Source organism: Filicampus tigris, chromosome 5 (genome assembly GCF_054856515.1).
Source record: "Filicampus tigris isolate MCC_2025a chromosome 5, RoL_Ftig_1.0, whole genome shotgun sequence".
In the NCBI taxonomy this organism is placed as follows: domain Eukaryota; kingdom Metazoa; phylum Chordata; class Actinopteri; order Syngnathiformes; family Syngnathidae; genus Filicampus; species Filicampus tigris.
This window is the reverse complement of record NC_141221.1, coordinates 3,380,995-3,402,502: the sequence shown is the minus strand read 5'-3', so window position 1 is coordinate 3,402,502 and position 21,508 is coordinate 3,380,995. Positions and strand designations below refer to the sequence as shown.

Genomic DNA, 21,508 nt, shown 5'->3' with positions numbered 1-21,508 from the left:
TGAGAGAGACTATGTCAAAACGAAAAACGGGGCGACTGGGTCTAAATTGGTCTCATTGTGCCAAGCCTCCTGAAAAAAAAAAGAAAAAATATTAGAACCCTTAATAGCTTCTGCTGGATTGATGTGATGAGGTCTGAATGCAGCCACCACTTGACAACTCTGTGAGTTCTCTTGTGGCATTCAGGTGGAGTCTAGGCTTTTATCTATGGCGCGGGAAAAAAACAGAAAAGCCTCTGTTACTATGGACATTTTCCGTGACGGCACATCTCGAAATCGCTTTCACCCTGCTTGGAGAGTTTTTTTTATTTTTAATCTTTCTTCTTTTTCAAATGGGAGCTTAAACAGCAGTTTGTTCCAAAATGGCAAAGCATTGATGTATTATGAAAGGGTGGGGAAAGGAAACAGCTCCATTTGGCCTTCTGTGCTTAACAACAATTTGAAGTGTTTTAACGACTTACAAAACCTTTCTAGACTTGAACTTTAATGGCTTTCTCTGCTCCAATTTCATGGACTGGGCTTTTGTGTTTAATTAGGTGTGATTTGTGAACATTTCCCAAGTGGTGGGAAGTCTTTTTTTTTTTTTCTTCTTCTTTTTCTTTTTTGCAGGGGGAAGTTTCTGCACTTCCTTGACAATTGCTACATTGCTGCTGACACCTTGGGCTCTAATGGATGTCTTCCTGTGCAAAATAGCCTCATAAAACAAACTTTAAAGGACGCGGATCACACGGCAGCAATATTCAGTGTCTCGGGCGTTTCTGATGCGGGTGCCGTATAAAAAAACAAAAAAAAACAACCTGAAATTTTGGGATCACAGTGCACCTTCTTTGTTGCTTTGTGTGTTCTCTGTCCATGGAAACCCAACGAGGCAGTGCAACCTAAATGACTATTTGACTCCCAGGTCAGAGCCACATGATAGCAACAGTGCTGGTCAATGGAAAAGGATATACTTTCCTTTCCAGAGAGCTCCGACCGCTTTTGTGATTGTGTGTGTTATCATGCACATTATGTGCTATTCATAGCATCCTCTGTGGCACCCATTTCCATTTTGAAAACACAGGCCCTGGATGTGTTAATAAGGACTTCAGGATAACGTAACGCCACTATGCTATTGTTTCAGGTCTTTTCCTGTAATGTCGCATGATGCTAATAGTTTGGACCACAATGAATCATTGAAGATTTAGAGAAAATTGGGGTGCTGTTGACCCCAGCTTAACTGAAGGAGTAGTGTGACTTTTTGTGCCTTGATTTCGTTGCATGCTTTTGAGTGTGTTTTATAGTGTTGGGATTCCGAAAAAGTACAGATTTCAAGTGAAGTTGTTGTGCGATAGGGCAAAAAAGAACCTCCTTAATTAAAAAAAAAAAAAAAAAACATGTTAGCCCATGTGATTGACACTTCTTCACAATTGAGAGATTCGGGGTTTGAATTTCCCGCTCAGTCCTGCTCTGTGTGGCGTTCGCATGTTCTCCTTGTAGCTTGTATGAATTATGTTTGCGTACTCTTGCTTCTCACATTCCAAAAGCAGATTCTCTATTGTGCCCTGTGATCAAGGAGTGGAAAGTTCATGAATTTCACACCGGATCCTTGGCAAGCCATTTGTTTCGCAGTCGGTAGCCTATATTTAAAGCTCTTTACTTCCATTGACACAACTGGAGAGGAAGATTGTTTTTTCAAAATAAATATTTGACGATGATCCAGTTTCTAGTACAGTACATAATGTACATTACACGAGCGGGAAAGCTTAGTCCATGCCCTGAAGGCCTGCGCTCCATTATTGTCCCTGCTTATGTAGCGGTTCGTTTAGGTGACTTGGGTGCAGCCGGTATGGCAACAATTCCATTCAAAATCGTAAAACCTGCGTGTGAATTTGAATCGTGCTCTGCAACCAGAGGCGAGCCCTCGTCTACTTCTCGCCCAAAGTCGGCATGTTAGTGTCCAGCCCCTGTTGTGACCATAAACAGGATAAGAAAACGAGTAGTTATGAAAATAATCATGAATCATGTTGAATAAGTACTTCACCAGCAAACTTTATTTCCCTAAATGACCGGAAGAAATTGCCTGTTTGTACTTTCTCCTGCCTGCAGGTTCCATTTTGAACACCCGCTGCCTTTGCCAAATACTGGTCCTTGCCCCTTTAAGGCCTTCGCTGTGCCTCTGTGTCTTCTTTTCTGCGTGTTTGTGTACAGCGCTGTCTGTTTGTAGGTTAAATACAAACATGACTGTCCCACTTTCACACAACCCCCCCCCGCGCCCCCGCCATTCCTCCCCACCTGCCCCCATTCCCCACACGCCCAGCATGATCAAGCAAGCGGCCCAGAGAGAGCTGCGCATGCTGCCACCAGCCTCTCCCCTCTGCCCACCATCCAAGAAAGATCGCCTGTGTCCCTGCAGCCTCGCGTAGCTCGTCTGTGTGGAAGCGTGGCTGCGACCCCTGACCTCCTCCTCTTGGAGAAAGCACTCTTGACCTTGCCTGCCCCATTGTTTCCAGCGGGGATGGATGAGGAGGCGCCGCCTCTGCCGGCACAATCCTTCACTCAATAGCCGCTCCATCTGTTGACTGCGTGACTCTGGGTTAGAACCAGGGATTTTGCTCCGTCTGTGCAAGGGTATGAAAGGGCCTATGTCAGGGGGGGGGGGCGGGGTTTGCGGGGGGGCTTCCTGAAAGGGGTTTTAACACTGCATTTGCAGGGTGTCACCATGCGCTCTCTCTCTCCCACCCGCCCGTCATCACTCTGAACACAACCGGCTGGGTGTGTGCGGGATGAGAGGCCTTCATTGTGCCTGTTCACAGGCCCCTCGGCAACAGGGTCACCTTGTCCCTAAACAAATGTTGCCCTCAGTGGGGTTGTCGGCAGTGTGTGTGTGGCTGTATGCAAAAGGGGCTGGTCAGCGTTTTGAGTGTAAGAATGCGTCATCAGGAAGAGGGCAAAGGGCTTGACTGTGAAGTCATTTATCTAAAATCGCTACCTTTCACATCAAGACCCATTCAGTGCAATCCGTCCGCATCGGGTTTTCCCGAACGGCATGGCCGACAAGAAACATTGTTTCCACCACGGCTCAAAGTGCTCTCTGGGAGCATTTGGAGCGAGAAAGCTGGTCGTACCGCAAGTTTAGCTGTTTCCTATACACGCGGAAGGAGGACTGCGTAGTACTTCCCAGGCCTGCCTGTTCCGCGACGAAATCTCCTTTTAACAGTTTGAATTGAAGCAAAATATGTGGCTGCTGCGACAGCGGATTCACCTTCAGTAATTAATGTTGAAACCGCAGTCTGCCAGGCAGTTGTGCTGAGGTCCACTGTCTGACTGCGTGTGGGAGTTTTTTTTTATTTGGCGGCATCGGGAAGCTTTACTTTGAACTAAATCAAATGTCCACCGACCAAAAGAAAGGCCCAGCGTGCCGGATGCATTTTAAAGCACAATTTGATTCCATTACCCCAACAAATGAATGCATGCTTGTCTTTGCGAGGCAAGCTTTTTCTTTTCTCTCATGCTTTTGACAGTGCAAATACATCAACCGGTGTTTATTTGGGTTCTTTGTTTAGGTTGCATCTAATGGGGTGGTCCTCCTGTTTTTTTTTTTTGAAGCACAACTCAATAGCCTCCTCGTCTTCTGTTTCCTGTTCTTTTATCACGGAGCCGCAGTCATCCACCACGTCGCCACAGGCTCGCCGAATCCCTCGGCTGTCGCGGCATGTGCCCGCCACACCTTTCCTCCACTTAAGATGATTAAACTGCTCTGCTTATGTCTTTTTGCACATACGTTCCGGCTCCGCCTTTCTTCCTCAGGCGGAGAAAAAGACAAAGTGAGCTGCGGTATCAGCCGGAGATAAGTGGCTGGTTCAGGTGCGGAGCGCCTCGCGAGGCTAGACAGTGCTGGAGGAACGGAATAGGTGCGGTGGGGGCGTTGTTTGAGGAGTGGAATGAGTGGAGGCGGAAAACTGCAGTGACAGCAGAATGAATAAATTGAAAACTTCTCTCATTGTAAATTGTCTATCGCTGGTGACAAACGATCTGATAGGCGAGCGGCCCGGCTTTCCGATGCACCCGTGCCAATAGAGCTGTGAATAACGGGTCTATCTCCACGCTGCTTAGCACTGGCCCCGCACTTAATAATTCATGCAGTGTGAAATATTTTCCCCGCTACAGATATGCCAAAGCGCTGCCGCCAGCAGGCGGGGGCGGTGAGGAGGTTGTCCCCGCGGTGCTAATTTGGGGGATGGTGACGTGCGTAGATTTCGAAGGGCGCCGTAGTTTAGAGGCGATGCCACATTAGCCCCCCGTGTCTGCTACTGGAAAGCCCAATGAAAGATAACATTTAACTCACGGCCAGTCTGCCAACAACCGGCCGCAGAGAGAGGAGAAATATATTTCCATTTAAGACGGATCACTAAAGCAGGCTGGACACTTGCTCAGTTAGCAACGCGAAGACGAGGGCCGTGGGACTCGACGTGTGGGCTGCGGCTGCCCCCGCGACGCCTGCTTTCCGTCTCCCGTGCCTGGTGTAAGCAGTCGTCACCTTTCCGATCCTTTCACGCGCAGCGCCGAGCCCCTCGTCATCGCCTTGCCCTCCAAGCAAGCGAACCCAATACATCACCTTTCACACGCAAGTACTTTCAGTACTTGTTCCCCCTTTTCCTGTACAAACCGGCTATTTTCTGGCTCACATATAGACCCTGATGCCAATTATGCAAACTATTAAAAATTTAAACAGGATGGTCTTTTATAATTTAATCCTAAAGTAATAGATTCTATTAAAAATGCATGGGCAAGAGCTTTATGGATGGAGAAGGAATTTGTGTCTATCAGAGAATCTCCAGTCAAAGATGCAGGCAGAATGAGCAAGTGGGATTGGTGGCATTTCCTCATTATTCTAATAGGATGTGATTAGCATAAAGCGGCTAACTGGCTGCTGTGATCACGAGCAAGAGACGGCTCATGTATCAGGGCTCCTCAGAGGGAGCAAATGAAACTGGTTTCGTACCGTATCCCGTTCCCCTTTTAACGTTCGGACGGGATTTGAAGTGATGCGTAACGCGTCTTTGTGTTTTCTGCTCTTTTGATTGCCTGCGTTTGTTGCCGTTTCCAACAAGCATGTAAAGGTGTCGAAGCATGAAAAGTGGAACCCGGCACTTTTATATCTTAATGGCTCGCGGGCAAAGAGTGCAACCGAGCTTTTTTACTCTTGCTACACTCTTGCGGTTTAGCCCATAGTTTGCTTCCTGGACGCTTAGAAAGCAGAATGCCCGCATGTGCCCTAACCTCGTAACCTCTCCCAAGTCTGAAAGTGTGAGCTATTATTATTTGACTACTTAGTAAGCAGGATGGCAAAACCCGACATTTCCATGAAATTGTGCGGAGGAATGGTACTTCTGAGTAACAGCTCTCCAATGTTGGTGACAGTCTGGATAAAAATCTCAACAAAGGATTGCATTATCTCTTTTACTGTTTGTGTTGAAAATGTACGACGGAATCATTTGAGTTTGTCCAAAATAGGATGCTTAAAGTGGGAAGTCAACTCAAACATATTTTTTTCAAGAATTTGTTCCCAGCAGGCCCATTATTTGAAACACGGCATTCTGATTAATTTTGCGTTTGTGGAATAGAAGTTACGCAGCAAAATGCACTCGTTTTTAGCCATCTCTGGGGGCGGCCATTTTGTCTTCTGTCGACTGAAAATGACATCACAACATTACTCAGGGCTCAGGTAACGACCAATCACGGCTCAGCTTCAGAAAACAGATCAGCCACGATTGGTCGTTGTGAGCAGTTGTGATTTTCAGTCGACAGAAGGCAAAATGGCCGCCCCCTGAGATGGCTAAAAACGGGTGCATTTTGATGCTTAACTTACATTCCACAAACGCAAAATTCACCTGAATGCCGTGTCTCAACTCGTAGGCCTGCTGGGGACATATTCTTGAAAAAAATATGTTTAAGTCTACTCACGCTTTAAAGTTCTGTCTGCCTTCTCCTATCACTGTATGGAATTTAGTGTAAAAAATAATAATAATAATAAATGATATGCAGATACGACTGAATCAGTAGTTCGAATGCTACGAGATTTGATATTGCATTCCTGTCATTTGCATTTGTGTCCCTTGGACAGCCTTGTTTTTGTCAGAGGCCACACTACCGATTGCAGAAACTGCCCCGCTCCTCAATTAGGTGCTACAAACAAACGCTCTCTCTCTCTCTCTCTCTCTCTCTCTCTCTCTCTCGGTCTGCACTATTGTCGTTGTCCTTGTTTTGATTGCAAGTTTTCAGTCATTTTCTGGCAGGAGTGCTTGCTTCAACAGTTTTCCTTGCATCGCAGCTTCAAAGGACGACAGATTGCAAAAGAACGCCTCACTGTTGCCGTTGTCATTTGCTTCAGTAATTAAAGAGCTGCAGTCATTCAGATAACAAACAGCCTCTGAAAAAAAAAAAAAAGTGCTTATTAATGCTCTGTGAGAAGTGGATTGCCAAAGCCAATAAAAAATGGAACCCTCATGAAGCTTATATGGATTTTAAGTCTGCCTCTGAGGTAAATTCCTTGCCTTTTTGATGTGATGGCTGCCTGTTGATGGAATAAATCCAACGGGCTTAATCGATCATCTCCGTGGAAAGGTCAAGAGGAGAGGCTGTGGTGTTTGAAGCGCTTATCCTGTGGAAGAGTGCCAGAAATGTGACACCTCCTTATGAGCGGGTGGTGGCGGGCAGATTAGCGACGGACGGGGCGGCCCAGGGGAATGATTTAGGGAGATGCAGCGCTTAATAGTGTGTACTCCGCCTGCATCAGGGAGAGAGGACGGGAACGTTCCCAACTAGATTTCCTCTTTTTCAGGAGAAAAGCAACATTCCCAAAATTGCATTTCAACCACCTTCCAAAATTAGAAAAAAAAACAACAACAAAAAAACCAGGTGCACGCATGCTGCTGAATAAAGCTCCATTGGTTTTAACCTCCTTTCCGCGCTTTATCTTGAATATCGCTTGAAGTTGCCGTCGGGTTTCGTCCCACTGCAATCTAATCTAATCTGGAGTGGCTGGCTGTGGGCAGCATCTGTGCTCCCAGTTGAAATAGGGCTTTCTCTCGCCCTAATCCTCTATCCAGGGATCACTCGCTTCTCCGGGGGTAAAGACAATTACCAGCCTGCTTTCTCATGCTAATGGCATCTCTAACTAGATCTTACAGAACGCGAGTGGGGAAGGGGGGGGGGGGGGGGGAATGGATGGAGGAGCAGGGACAATGGTGAAAAAAGATGACCCAACTAAAATAGGCTTTTAGATTAACGGTTAATGATTGATAGGGACCGAGTTGAAAAGCCTAAAGTCAGGATTCTCAGAGCATTTTCTAGAATACGCTTTGGGATGATCAAGTTACGTGGTGTGTGTGTGTGTGTGTGTGTGTTGGGGTGAACTGGTGTCTGGTCTTGAAGTTGCTGAGACAGAGCTCATGTCATATCAGCAGCTGTGGGCCAAGTAGTCTTACCCCGCCCCACCCCCACCCCCCCCTTTTTTTTTTTTTTTTATCACCTGCCTCCAGCAAGGTGTCTGGAGTGGTTTTAAATTGCATTAATATGCAAGAATTTATAGATTGCCTCCCTTGGCATTTTCGCAGGGAGGCGAAGCAAGCATTCCAGTCTCCGTCCGCACTAATTACCGGGTCTTGGCAGTGTTACCTGTCTCTTGTGAAGGACAAACTCAGGCACTGATGCAGGAGCACGCAGCGCTGAAGGAGCTCATCTGCCTGGAAGCTTGCGGCGGGAAGAGGGATGTCTCTGAGGCATTTTTCTTTCTTTCTTTTTTTTTTTTTTTTTTTCATTCCTGATATGTTTGATGTGTTTGGAAGCTTGACTACCATGAAAAATCTCTGCCGGAAACATCAATAAACTAAATGACTTTGACCAAGTTCCTTCATGTGGAGCTCAGAGAATCGCTAACAGGCTTTGCACCTGATCTCGGTGACAGTTGCGCGCTCACTCCAACTAAAATATATCAGGGTTTATCTTCTGTGTATCCCGCTGGAAACTTCACATGAGTGTCTCTGGCATTGTCTGATCATTTTAAGTCACGGCAGCGCACGAGTAATGCTCGATGCCAGCTGCTTTCTCCTTGAAGTAGAACCCCAAACGGAACTTGAGTCCAAATATATGACAACAAAAACGGATCGACAATGCTCGAGTGAGCGCGTGCGCTGCTGTCTCAGTGATGACCTTTTCTTCTGCCCGCGGCTGGTCAAACTGTCTGATAACGTGCCGCCCTTACCCGGTTGCCTTTGTCAAGTGAATCTGCCGCGATTCGAGAGCGTCATAACCTGACCACTTTGGTGGTGTCGAGACCTTTTGCCTTGAAACGCAACCGATCAATCCTGTAAATCATCACATTTAAGATGAAAGTCCATTTTTTTTTTTTTTTACATTTTTTGACATTTATGGGTTTGGATCCTCTAACCATGTTTCCACCAAATGTTACACTTCAGCTTTATATTTCCACATTATTGTTTGGAATGGTAAACTCTGATCTACTTCTTGCTTCTTATGTTTGTATAAGGCTGAATTGCAATTGTTGCGATGACTACATCGTAGTTTCCACCATGTTTGGTCCCATTTTAGTTCAGTATTTAGGTAAAATCGGAGCTAGATACGCATGCTGTCTAACGATTGACTGCAGGTGATCTAACTGGTATGTCAGAGTGGAATATAAAGGAAGCAAAAGGCGACACTTAAAACACATATTGTTCGATGTGGGCTGAAAGAATTTCGGAAGCCTGCGTTGCTTGTTTATGGATATTGTTGATCCATCGTACTGTACACCATGTCGTCTTCAAAGTGGTGTTGAATCATTGGCAAGTTTTGTACTTTTTCCATGTCACTGCTATTTTCGATTTGGCCACTCGCCAGTGGATAACGTGACTGATTCGGATTTACCAATATAGACGCCGCTGTGACGAACCGAAGTGAAGGATAATGCTTGGTGTAAATGTATGCATTTATAAGACACCAATGAAGCAGGACATCCAACTTGACAAGTAGCATGGGATGTCCTTCCCATTTCGTTTCCATTTGTCGCACAGAAATTATGATTTGTCTTTGGGCCCCGTCATTGATCTGCTGGGTTTCCGAGTGAAACGACTCCGGTCGTCGGACCCCAATCGAAGGGTGGAGAAAAGTCGGCCGGTAAGCTATTTATCGAAGTGACTAGTGGAAACAAGTCTGATGAAGTTTAGACTTCTTGATTGAGTGTCTTCGGCATGAAAATCACGCTCACGATTGCGACATCCGGGCCTTGATCCAGCAAGTGATTGCCAGCTGCATCGTCTCAGTCCGTCCAAGCAGATCCTGTCTCGTTTGGTCCGGTCCATCTTGGACAGGGAGGAGGGGAAGGGAACGGCAACAGCTGGACGGGCCCCCACTGGAAAGGGAAAGGCTGCTGAATTGAATCCCCGCTTCCTTCCTTCCTCGCATTCCGGAGGAAACTGCGAGCAGTTGTGTCATCCTCGCTCGTGTACTCCTTTAATATCCAGCAGAGCAAAAACGCCTTTGTCACACTTCAAATATATCAACCGGGATCAGTGTCAACATTTTGCCGGTGTGCTATTTGATTGCCTCGTGGGCTTGGCGGCACACTAATGTTATGCATGACTGAATATTGGATCTGTGACACCCTCCGGTGAAAGGACCATGGGAATTGGGGTCACCTTAGGCGCGGCAGAGAGCAATGTGTGGAGACGGCCTGCTCGCAGATGAGGGAAGGAATCGCACTGTTTGGATTTAATTATACCTCATTGATTTATTGAACAGTCATTAATAAGCATGCATTCCGAGGCAGGGCCATTCTGATGGAAGGTTTTTCCTTTTCTTTTGATTCAGTCCTCTCGCCCGCTCCCTCCATTTCATCATAAACTGACATAAGCCTTTCTTTGAAGTTCAGGAGCCAAACAGAGAAATGACAGCACAACAAACAATGAACAAAACACAGAAAGACAATGGAAACTGTTTGAATATTCAAGCAAGCCGTAGGATGATGGGTGAAGGGGGGGGGGGGGTGGAAAAAAAAAAAAAAAGATCCCTTGTTTTATTGTTGCCGCGTTAAGCTGTGAATGGGCCTGTCTCGTGGGACAATAAAATATTGCGCCATTTTGGAATAAGACATTTTTTTTTTTGCTCTATCGACAATGCTTTACAAATGGTGCGTAATTCAGGCTTATGGGGGAAAATATAAATCCCAAAGCGAGAGCCAAGAAAGCGCAGCGCATACTTCACTTTTTTTTTTTTTTTTTTTTTTTTTTTTTGGCAGACTAGATATGGATTTGCGTACATGCGGATATTTAACATGCAGCACGCCGGCCCGGCTGCTCTGACTGCACCTGTGATCAACAGTTTAGCGTGAGCCGCTCCCCTGCTCAACTTTCACAAGATACGTGTGTGTGTGTGTGCGTGTGCGTGTGCGCGCAAGTGCGGTTAGATGACAGGCGATGTCATGCAACGTCGCCGCAAAACAATGCGACCAAGTCAACGCCGGCAGAAGACTTTCCCCTGCGGTTTTATTTGACAACTTTAAGCCACGCTCGCATTGCTCAAAGTCTCTGGCTGCTATCAGCAGGAGCACAAGAGGCTCTGTCATGTTCTAAGAGCACTTCTGGTTGCGCTATGCAGAGGCAGGGAGTCTCCCAGCAGGGGACCGCAAGGACATGCATGCAGTCATTACTGCACAGGATGCATCTCTTAGGTAGACATTGTATATTTTTTTTCTTCTTTATTTGTTTGACAGCCCTCTTTAACATTGTTTACAAGTCCTCCAATCCTTCTCAGTTTAGAGTTATTGGTCATTCGTTTTTTTTTTTTTCCACACGTGTCTTGAGATGATTAATTATTCACTACAACTTGCAATGATAAATTGGATTTACAAACTTTGTTTACCCCTTTTTTTTTCAAAGAATTTGTTATCATTCTATAGAAAAGGTATTGCAGTATACTTGTACTCATTTTTGGATGTTTTTTTTTTTTTTTTTTTTTTTTTTACAAATCTGATCACAAAATAAACCCCCCAAAATACTGTTGGGTGTACCGTATAGTCGTGATTAAGGTGTACAATGATTCCATTGCCCAATTTTTACTCATGACGCAGAGCCTTCACAGTTCTTGCTCAAGTTGCAACTATTTTCTGAATGTTGTTCCTTGTGGTAGTTTACTTTCCATGCAGTGCTGTTAGAGGGGAAAGGATTGTTCCTATGTTTCAAACGCATGTTTTGTTTTATTTGACGCCATCAAGACATGGCAGACCGCTCGAATGTCGAGTTTATTTCCATGGAGGAGTCTCTGTGTCCCTTCTGCGCATCAACCTCACCATCTTGTGGACCTCTGTAAAGCTTCAGTCTCCGCGTGGCATCCGCGCCGTGAATGTGCCTGCCACATGGGTGCCTTTTGCGCCTCCCCCATTTACCACGAATGAAATCCGGCACTCAAAGATGCAGGCGGTTGGCCGTGCAGTCAATTAGTCTTCATTGCGATTACAGGGTTGACATTAGTCTAGACAGGCGTATTTTGATCAGAGATGACAGGCGGCCCGCTGCTATTGGACTGCCAGACATTCCTCACCCTTCATCCTGTGGATGAAGCTATCGAAGCTGACTGCTATATGGAGCTCTTGCAGCCTAGCGTCTGTGCCAAGATGCCCTTCATCCGCTCTTATAAATATGTCGGCGCGCAATACAAGGCGCCATAAGCCTCAATAACGGCGTCGCGCGGCCTCGTGTGAGCAAGACCCGGCCGTCAGCCGCGTTATTCCGACGCTGTATATCACGGCAATGATGCCTAAACTGTGGGCTTTTACACACAATGGCCTTTTGTTGTGCAGGTTATTTATTGTGCTGCTGTGAAGCAGCGCGCGGAGCCGGTGGGTGAGTGCATCCAGGGGCTTGTATTGTTAGGGAATCAGTGGCTTGTGTTTGTGGATCTGGGAGGGTTTGCTCACAATGCCCCCTTTTTTTTTTTTTTTTTTTTTTTTAAGAGTGCGTGCCTGTCGGCAAATGTCCCCCTCACACATTTTGCCCGTGCGTTGTTTTGTTGTTTGTGTGCGTGGAACGGGGTCAGCGAGCACAACCCCGCTCATTGGATGCTAAGTCCAAATGGATGGGCGAGCCCTCACACGGGCACACGTGAGCATTATTGTGTGCATTTCGAATACACGACGTGTTATTTTTGTGCGTGGAGAGTGGCGAGCTGAAGGTTTTACTGCCTTGCCTCTGCTAATGGAACCTTTCTCTCTCTCCCTCTCTGTATTCGTGTGACAGTATAGTGACGGACAAGAGGGGGGCGGGTGAGGGATTATGGGGGTAGTGCAGTGCCTTGTTAAAGAAAAGGAAAAGGGTTAGAGTGTGTCGATTGGATTAACTTGTTTGGGCTTATTAAGAGAAGAGACACAGCAGCTTGTTAAAAGCACTGCATGGGGTGTCCCGCAGTGAGACGGCAGGGTCGCCATTCAATTAGGCTCGAGCCGCACCCACCCCGGAGGAGCTCCGGCAGGCTCCTGGTCTACAAGTGGTCCAACTCTGGAAACGTGGAGTATTCCGCGAGCGATGTGGACCATCCTAGGGAACGCCAAAGAATATAGGAAATGACACTTGGACACAACGAATGTTGAGTATTAGGCCATGCTGTAAATGTTGTTGTTGTTTTTAACGACCATCATGTTTTCCATTGAATTGAACATTCCAGTTTTTAGCTAATATTGATATTTTTTTCCATTTTAAAATGGACAAATTCTTTTTCAAACTAAATACATCTTTAACCCGGGTCAAGCTTTTCACCTGAGCACGTCCGTGTCAAAAACAAACAAAACACACACAAAAAATAAGCAACTCAGTTGTTTCACCCACGAGCGGCCTGTTACATGCTCCACTTTGCAGGATGCTTATCTCGACAGGCAGCTTTGGTTGCGCGGAGACATCTTCTCTCATCTCCTCTGCCGTTTAAGAACCTTTTAACGAAGAAATAGCCCTTCGCCCGAGCCCACCGGCTCTTGATTGCGGCTTATTCCCTCATCTCGTGGGACTGATCCTTCCCGCCCCCACTGCAAAACCCAGCAGCAGTGTTATCGGAACACGATAGTCGTCGTGGCTTTGGAGATACGGCCCATGCTTTTTTTTTTTTATTTTATTTTATTTTTTTTTTTTTTTGTTTAAACAGGAGAGCTGCGAGAGGATTTGATGAGCAAGTCAAGTGCAGGTGGTTGGAATGCGCCTACTCGCTGGCATTCTTCTGCATATTCAAGGGGATTGATCCAAAGCATGACGGGCTATTTTAGAGCGGCTGTTAGGATGGGTCAGAGTGTTTCGCTTGGAACATCATTTCCTGCCACTGATCGACATAGCGCAATAGCTAAAAGGAAGAGATGAGGCAAAGAGACGCGGGCATGACAAACAAGCCAAAGACTTGCTTCTTCTGCTTCGGCAATAATGGGAGAAAATTGGTTCTTGAAATTGAATTGGGGGAAAAAAAAAAAAAAGTGGGTCTTTTTTTCAGCAAAGCATAATGCCTCAAAATACATTCGGTGAGCAGCAAATGGAGAAAAATGGAGCGCAGTTATGCGATTGTCTTTCATTCCAGACAGTGAAAACGGCGGAAGTGCCCCCTCCCCCGTACCGCCTCCACCACCGCCAAGCAGCTTTTAGTCTCAATCTACACCGCATGCACCCTTCCTCTCGTCTTTTAGCAAATGGTCTGTGAGGATGGGCTGCTGGTGACATTAGTGAGCACGTAGAGACGAGCCCACAGAAAAGGATTACGTGAACAGCCGGTAATGAACTCAAAGTGGCGGTGTGTTTGGGCCAGGCCCGTCCCTGTGCTAGAGGAAATGACAATGCGCATGACCTTTTTTTTTTTTTCCTTTTTTTTTTTTGCACAAGCACCTGGCGAGCAGTAGAGTGGCCCCGCTCTTCCATCAGCACTGTATGTGCGTGCGTGCGTGTGTATGTGTGTGTGAGAGAGAGAGAGAGAGAGAGAGAGAGAGAGTGGAAAACGGACTGTGTACTTTTTACACAGTGTGTCTGTTTTGTGCTTAAAATGTAATTCTGAGTTGCAGTTGAAGCTGTGCATGTTTAGTGGGCCTTTTTGTAATCAAATGGAAAAATGTTCGATTATTTTGAATTTTTAAGTACATTTTAAAATAAATTCTTCCTCTTATCGTTCATAAGCAACACTAATCTATTTCCGAGCGTGTCGCTGCTATTTTTATCAACAGCCCCACATTATTCGTCCTTCCCTTTAATAAGAGAACAGGAGCCTGTTTTGTCTTTCATTTCTTAGGTAATCGTTGTAATTGCATTTCTTTCTTTGTAAAATGATCATCTATAAAACTAAAGTCATGGGCCGACGCCAGGCACCTTAATGTTACTTTGCTGATTCGCCGGCAAAATAAATAACAGGACACAAGCTCCAGAGAGCTGCATGAGAAATCATTTTTCAATAATATGCCTGACGCTGCCACTGACAGCCGAGATGAAATATTTGCTCCTGTTCTTTGTTTTAATATGAAAGGAGGTTGGAAAGATAGTGATTCATAGCGATGCGTTTTGGACACAAGACTGACAGAGTTAATATGGAGGCCACAATTCTTTTATAGGCAGGCACAGCATGCATGCTAGGCGTGAGTGGACTTTGCCAATGTTTTACGGTGCGAGTGCCTGTTCCCTGGAAACCAAAAACAAAAAATTCTGCTGGGTGAGGGAATATCAATCCTTATCATGCAGGAACACTTTGAGGACGTCGGTGGTTTGACTTTAACTGTCCTCATCTGGCACATAATCCAACTGGACAACTTGTAATCAGTTACTATTGTGAAACTGTGACTTGTGAATGATGCGCTCTACGTTGCGAGATTATTGCGTTTTTTGGCGAGGGAGCAGTTTATACAGTACATAAACAACAGTCCTGATCAAACATTCGATCGGTGGTCAAGCTAGACCTTTTGCTTCTCGCCGCATGTTAATTTTCCTTCTTACCAAATCATTTCGGGCAATTATTTGCATCTGACTTAGTAGAAAGAAAGCGTAAAGCAAGGTTCATAAAGGTACGCTTGGATGACTTTGGTGTGGGAAAAACTTGACCTCAAACGCCTTAGGGTGGGGTGATCTAGATTGTAAATGAGAGCTCACAAACGTTTTTTTGTTTTTTTTGTTTTTTTTAAATCCCCCAAAGACACACTCCAAAATCTTGTACAAAGTCTACCCAGAAGAGTGGAAGTTTCAAAGAGGGGAGGACAACTTTCAATCTACGTATCCTAATCCATGTGCCCGCATGGTGATTACCGGTGTACGTATTCCGTTTTGGGCTTTTTCAGTGGAAACTAGCAGCCTCACTTTTCCTGAGTGAAGGTGGTTGTAGGGGAAAAGAGAGAGCGGAGCTACAGATTTATCGCCCGGAGGGAGATTGATTAGCGCCGTCACTGGCCGTGATGTACGGTTGGCAGTCTAGGCCCCCCCCGTCCCCCCCCCCGCCCTCGCCACTGCATTTGCTCAAAGACACACACAACACCACATACATGCAGACACCAGTTGGTCCCCCAAGGCCCTCCTTGACAGCCCCCCAGTGTTGCTGCATGCTAAGCTTAGCAGTCAGACTGCTGTTTTTTTTTTTTTTTTTTTTCTCCCTCCGCCTGTCCATAGATAACGCCATCAATCACCATGTGCACGCTGCACTGAGAGGAATGTGCTAAAGTGCTGCAACGTGTGTGTTTGTTGTGAGCCGGGGCTTCATAGGCAGGAGATATGCCCGACTAGCTGTGTGGAGCGACGCCGTGCGACGAGCCGGGGTCGGCCGAGCAGGCCCCCGGCGCCGGGCGTGTGTTTATCGGTCGGACACGCGCGGCGCGGAAGCCTCGAAATGCAGGCAAGCTCTCCCAAATGCATACTGGGCGAGAAACAGAGCCTGGTTTGGTTACGTAGCCGCATGCCATCAGGAGAGCGGATGCGAGCTTTGACCTCAAACCCCGCTGATTTGATTTCACTCCACTTTGTGTTTGTGCACTCCAGGTTGGCCTCAGAACTCCCCCGGCTGTCGTACCGTGCCCGCCTCGCCATGCTGGCCTGTCTGCAGAGGAGGCAGAACCCTCCACCCCAGCACCCGGCGTGTGCCGGCAAGAGCGTGGAGCCGCCGCAAGGCCTGGGACGCAAATGTGAGTTCGCCAAAACGCCGGGGGCGGCGGGGGGCCGGCAATCGGGTGGCTGGAGTCGGAATGTGTACACCGTGTCCACATAAGCCTCAGTTAATCAGTCAGGGCCAACAATGGAAACGGAGCGCTAACCCCCGACTGTAAATAAGTGACCGTAAAATAGACTTTCCGGTTTGTGCCGTTTGTGTCAGCATGATGGCCTCGCTTTTCTCGGAGGAATTCCAAACAGCCGGACGGGCAAATGTGCACTTTACAGGCCGTTGTGTTGTGTTGTTTGGCGCATCATTGTGAGCGGGACTGTTTAGCCGCGCTGATTGTGCGGTCGTGTCAACAGGGCTGAGCAGACAGTGTTTTAACGTGCCTCGTGGCCCCGCGTGACCCTGAGGGGGTCTGTAAACATTTACAGTGTCTGGTCGGGGCCGCCTGTAAAGCACGACAGCTGCTGTGTCGGCCCCCCCCCCCCAGCACCACCCGGCGGTGTCCGCTCACAAAATGGCGCAAAGGGGACAAAGATGAGTTGATGCGGAGTTGCCTCGACGAGTTGCAGCCACTTTGCAGCTGTAGCAATCAGACATCTAGTGGATTGATTGGATCTTGATTCGAGTTGAAGCTTTTGACATCAGTTTTTAACGAGTGCTAATTTGTGATAACGTCGACAAGCATCCGCCTCTTAATGACAACTTAGCAGTTGTTTTGTTTTGCAAGGCAAGCCATTCCGAAGTGATTAATAGAGAAGAGAGGCATCTGAGAGACAACAAGTTACGGGTCTCTTCAGAAGTGGGACAATGTGCACGGCTTTCAAAAAGCATGTGAATATGATTCAAAAGTATTTTGTGATAAAGTTCTTTAATGTGCTTGAATGAACGGTTTCTTTCACAAAAATTTTTTCACTAAAGGTGCGTTGAAATCAGATAAACAAAAGCCATTCGTCCATCCGTCTTGCACTTATTCGGGGTCAGGTTGCTGGGGAGGGAGAGGGACGGACTTCCTCTGTGCTGCCTGATGCGGTTTTATAAAGTATGGTAATTAAACCACACATTTCTCAACCTCTCGGTTCTGAGGTTGTGCCCTGCGATTGGCTGGCGACCAGCCCGGCGTGTACCCGTTTCTCGCCCAAAGTCAACTGGGACACGCTCAAGAGCACGTGTGACCCCATGAGAATGAGGGGTAGAGAAATTGGATGGATGGATGTTTGAATCGGAATCAGAATGCCCTTTATTGTCATTATACTCGGTGTACAACGAGATTAGAGAGCGTCCCCCATTCAGTGCAAATGTGATATGTACAAATATACAGGTAAAAGGTTCCAAAAATAAAGAAGCAATGAATAAACAAGTAATAATATAAATAGCTGATATAATCTTGAGCTTAGAATAAAGTGCTTCGTCTTAAGAAAAGGAGGTATGAAACGTGGACAACATGTGGAGAATCTGCACAAATGAGAGTTACTAAATGAGATGGCGGAAAGCAAGAAGAAATAAATAGGCCCTCAAAACTTCATCTTCATCCATTCCTTCCCAATTTTGAAGGATTAGCTCATTTCCATTCATGGGAGTCAAAACTCAAATCAGGAAAGTGATAGAAAAGTCTTCCGTTTCCCCCTTCCCCTTTCCGGCCTCCCTCTCACTGTCTGTCTCGACCTGCTTAAAGCCGGACATTCAAATAGTATGTCACAAACTGACTCGAGGTTCATAATGAGCTTGCTTAAAAGTGTTGCTAAGTACGCTACGTTTGCAAACATGGCTTGGAATGAAAGAATGAATGAATGGTTTATTTTCAGTTGTACGCATAATCCCGAAAAGAAAATAGACAAATCATTTTAAATATCAATACACAACCGAAAAAAGGAATAGGAAAGAAATTTCAGGATACGAAAGGTGAAAAATACTGTATGGGCTGCTAGTCGCAGCTCCGGAGTTTCCTGAACGCAACGTACTCATAGCTGCTCTGCCATTGCCTAGCCTAGCATCTTCCTGGCATCCCATTGGCTAAGAGGGACCTCTTCCGTATGTCTCCGTGTGTGCAGATAGACAGGTAGATAGATTTATATGTCTATGCAGCGTCCTCGTCATTCGCCCCTCGGGCCATGAGGTGTTCCGATAGTTTGACGTGAATTAGAAACGAGGAAAAGAAAAAAAGGAGAAAATCGTTTTTTTTTTTTTTGTCCATACAAACAAAACAAGAGATAATAGGAAAGTATGAAAAGGGGATGCGCTTGTTTGAAAGAATATGACAGTCGTCACGTTATTAAATCAGTTGTTTACAAAACGCCTGGCAAAAACCACTTCTGAGAGAGAACATGAACCAAAGAGGGCAAAAAGCGATGAGGACAGCAATTAAAAGGTAAACGACCATCATTTCTATTCTTTTCTCTATTCTTTGTTTTTTACATTATGCACAACTCTCATTTATTGTGCAATTGTAACATGTATTTGTTACATGTTTTCATGCAATTTTATGCTTTATAAAACATTTATGTCTGAATATTGCGGGGGGCTTGGAACGGATTAGGGCATTTACATGGAAAACGCGTCTCTACTTACAAAATGTTCCACTTAAGAAATTTCTTCCAGAACCAGTTAATTTCGTAAGTAGAGACACCACTGTACGCATGAATTATTTAATTTTTTTCTTAAACCTCAACAAAGAACAACACAGCTTCAACCTCGAAAAAAGGTGCACAGACGTTTTGACCATGGTCATGGGCTACACGGGGCAGGTTGATTTCTTTTTTTTTTTTGGTCTCAGTGCCAGCATGTGCGGGTAAGGTGACCCAGCCCCTCAGTGGGAGGCTCCCGTACCAGAGTCCTCACCTCACAGACACAGTCAGTGACAATACAGGAGGTGGATTACCTGCCAATGAAGCAGAGGTGGAATGTGTCATTTGCTCCGTCTGTCCTTTGTTTAAAATGCGTGTGTGTTTGCGTGGTGTGTGTGTGTGTGTGAGAGAGAGAGTGAGTGAGAGAGGGCTATGATGTGAGAGTGAGGAGGCTTTTACAAAAAGACCCTGCATGCAGATGCCGAGCGACTGCACAGTTCATTGATGCGACTCCCATTAAAAATCCCTCATACCCTCAATAAAAAAGGACTTAACTGGCTCTGCCATCAGCTGGAAGCGTTCAGATCAGCTCGCCAGACAATCAATTTCCCCCAAGCGCGCAGAGCTTAGCAGGAGAAACGGGAGGCGGAGAGTAGGATGTTTCCATTATCACAGCCCGGGCTCGAGGGGGGCTGGGGGTGAAGCGCGGCAGAGCGCCGTGCGGGGCGGAGACAGCAGGCAGCGGCCTGGGCGAGGGAGATGGGGAGAGAGAGAGAGAGAGAGAGAGAGAGAGCTCCGAGAAGCCGGCTTTTCAGAAAGCCATTGACCGCCTGCCCTTAAAAATATCATATTGGATTAGCTTCATAGGAGCGGCTTTTTGATATATATATATATATATATATATATATATATATATATATATATATTTTTTTTTTTTTCCTTCCTTTGGTCATAGAATTAACGGGCAGTGCGGAGCATTACTTGAATTATAAATCACAGGCACTTGCTTTCGCGGCGTCCGAATTCCACGCATATGTGGCTGCACTCTCCTGCGCCAGCCGCTGTCATTTTTAATTAAATCCTCCTTATGGGTGACATTTGTAGCCCTCGTCCTCGCCTCCGCGTCTCTCCACCGCTGGCCTAGATGGAGACATGAAAGGCAGAGACGGCCGCGGAGTGCCAGTGCCTCTCATCATGTTGTGCCCCAGAGGGAGGGTGCCCAGACGAGAGAGAGACAGAGAGAGAGAGAGAGAGAGAAAGAGAGAGGCCACGCGGGGGGGGGAAAGAGGCGTGAATAGAAGCAACTGACCCTGGATACCCTCCGCCAGAGGCAACCCTCCCCATCGTTACTTCTCCGTCATCACGGCCCTCCGCTGCGGCTCTGAGGGTCCGAGCGGAGCGGAGGCTGAGCATAGGAGGGGAGGGGAGGGAAGCTCTCCGCTCCAGTGATGAGTAAAGGCCCCGATAGACCAAACCGACGTCGGAGGTCGCGAAGCGTCGTGGCGTCTTGAAGCGCCGTCTGATTGGTGTGGCGGCCACCGTCGCGGTGTCGTGACCCGTCTGTAAGCGTCTTGGGGGCGTTTGCGTGTGTTGAGTCGGCGTCGCCGGTCGTGACATACGGTCACTCTGATTGGCTGTTAGCTTAGCCAATCAGCGCGCGGAGCACCAACGGGAAGTGGCAAATGCGGAAAATACAGTGAAGCGCGCCTGCGCTGCTTTAATCGTCTTAAAAGTACAAGAGCGAGGGTTGACAATGTAAGTATTTCACAATACCGTGTCAAGAACGTGATGGTTAACTTTGCGTGGGAGTTCATCGTGAGCGAAGAATATAGCCGAATGCGTTGTTTACGTTGTTATAATCCGCCCCCCGGCCAACAGCTTTCCGGTTGGAGTTTTCTAACCATGAGAAATGGTGACTACCGCCGCCGATGGTATGGAAGGGTATTGCATCTTATGCACGCGCAGAAGGTACTTTAATGGTCAGCGTCGCTGTCTGTCGTTGCGGTGCGTTTTGCCAGCGTGACGTGCCGACAACCGGCCGGACGCCACAGGGGGTAAGCGTCTGTCACTGTTGGCCAGCGTCTTTTTGGTCTATCAGGGCCTTAACACTGACAGAGTCGCCCCCCCCCCCCCCACGCCCCCGCAACCACCACCTGCCCCCTCTCTGGCCCAGACACCAATTACTCTGCTACATGTCAGCTCCAGAAAAAAAGAACTGCTTCACAATCTTGAATGACAGTTAGTGCGATCTGGCTATTTCCCAAAATATTATTTTGTCAGGTTTTCCATTTGCTTGTTTAATCGCGCGGTGATTTGTGGTCAAACCTGGGTGTCCCTGCAGGTTTGGAGGAGAGAGGACTATTATTTTTAATTTGTTCAAAATGTGCGCCCCGGCCCGTTATCTAACCTTTATTTGGATAACGGCTATTTCAGCCGTGTGAGTGTAGTGAAATCAAATTGGAAAGAACAGTTTAATCCTAGTTAAATCCATTTAATCAACTGCTATAAAAGTCCAGATTTGTTTTTCCAAATGTGCCCTTCCTCACACACACACACACACGCACGCACACACACAGTGGAGGTGAGATGGAGCGCACATGCAGCACTAACCTCCTGCGACACCAGCCGCGAGGCCTGGCGTGCCAATCAGCCAGGTGTAGATGAAACGTTCCCAGAAGGCCTGATATCCGTGGTTCATGCCATGTCGAGCCAGGTTGAAACCTCCTCCAGATTGATGGACAGAGACAATCACACGGCCTCGGGACACAGCGTGGACGTTCACCTGGGGATCTTCCTAATAGCTTTGTTTCTCTGCAGGCGGGGAA

The 21,508-nt window shown here is 46.8% G+C and overlaps 1 protein-coding gene across 2 annotated transcripts in view; it reads left to right on the top strand.

Moving 5' to 3' along the window:
• fam222aa (family with sequence similarity 222 member Aa) overlaps positions 1-21,508 on the top strand; it is a 109,028-nt gene that overhangs the window by 68,643 nt on the left and 18,877 nt on the right. For both annotated transcript variants that reach the window (XM_086031867.1, XM_086031866.1), the window contains exon 2: positions 16,005-16,147. In XM_086031867.1, the coding sequence (XP_085887993.1) occupies positions 16,051-16,147 (97 nt within the window). In that variant the 5' untranslated portion in view covers positions 16,005-16,050. The remainder of the gene's footprint in view (positions 1-16,004; positions 16,148-21,508) is intronic.